Genomic DNA, 1,022 nt, shown 5'->3' with positions numbered 1-1,022 from the left:
GGGATGATTGCACTATGGAACACAAAAATCGCTTGAGGCGTTGAACAGGACATAGAAAGATATAAAAAAATAATGACAAATTATTTGGCAGCACTCTGTTACTCTTTTCAGGTGATTTCAGACAAACACTTCACGTCATTCCGCGTTTAATGTACGCTGATGAGATCAATGCTTTCTGGAGATCATCTCCACTTTGGCGTAATGTTGAAAAAGTTCTAATAAAAGTAAATATGCGCGTCCAAATGCTTCAAGATCCATCTCCTGAAAGATTCTCAAAACAATTGTTAGATATCGGTAATGGAAAAGTTACTAAGGATGAGACTGGATGCATGAAATTCCCGGGCGATTTCAGCACAATCACTAATTCACAAGATGATCTCATTAACCTAATATTTCCCGATGCACACACACAATACATTCGTCATGAGAGTCTGAGAGAAAGGGCGATTTTAGCAGGAAAAAATGTGAACGTCAACGAATTGAATCTGAAGATACAACAGTTATTGCCAGGTAACTTAATGACATATAAATCCGTTGATGCAGTTTGCAATCCCATTAAAGCAACAAATTTTCCAACAGAGTTTTTGAACTCATTGGATTTACCAGGCATACCACCGTATAATTTAGTACTCAAAGTTGGATCTCCGGTTGTTTTGCTTCGTAATTTGAACCCACCACGGCTGTGTAATGGCACGCGATTAGTCGTTGAAAAATTAATGAACAACGTTATAGAAGTCAGTATTTTAAATGGCAAATTCCGGGATGAAAGCACAGTACTTCCACGAATCCCTATTATACCAACAGAGTTGTGACAGTTCAATTTAAACGCATTCAGTTCCCCCATTAGATTGGCATTTGCAATGACAAGGTCAAACAATGTCTGTTTGTGGCTTAGATTTGAGCACACCATGTTTTTCACACAGAAAATAATACGTGGCCCACTCTATAGAGCACTCTAAGTCAAANAGTTATTGCCAGGTAACTTGGTGACATATAAATCCGTTGATGCAGTTTGCGATCCC

General features: G+C 38.4%; 1 protein-coding gene across 1 annotated transcript; it reads left to right on the top strand.

The window, feature by feature from the left end:
* The first annotated feature begins 149 nt into the window (after positions 1-149).
* On the top strand, positions 150-812 carry LOC139424899 (uncharacterized). The gene has a single exon (XM_071176986.1). It carries the CDS (start codon positions 150-152, stop codon positions 810-812), a length of 663 nt encoding a protein of 220 aa, XP_071033087.1.
* Positions 813-1,022: the final 210 nt, after the last annotated feature.

The sequence above is a fragment of the Parasteatoda tepidariorum genome, unplaced genomic scaffold, assembly GCF_043381705.1.
Source record: "Parasteatoda tepidariorum isolate YZ-2023 unplaced genomic scaffold, CAS_Ptep_4.0 HiC_scaffold_748, whole genome shotgun sequence".
In the NCBI taxonomy this organism is placed as follows: domain Eukaryota; kingdom Metazoa; phylum Arthropoda; class Arachnida; order Araneae; family Theridiidae; genus Parasteatoda; species Parasteatoda tepidariorum.
Note: the sequence above shows the minus strand (reverse complement) of the source record. Positions and strands in the feature narration are given on the sequence as shown.

Bases quoted from the DNA above. Each gene is read 5' to 3' on its own strand.
- LOC139424899 (XM_071176986.1), top strand. From the start codon at position 150: ATGTACGCTGATGAGATCAATGCTTTCTGGAGATCATCTCCACTTTGG.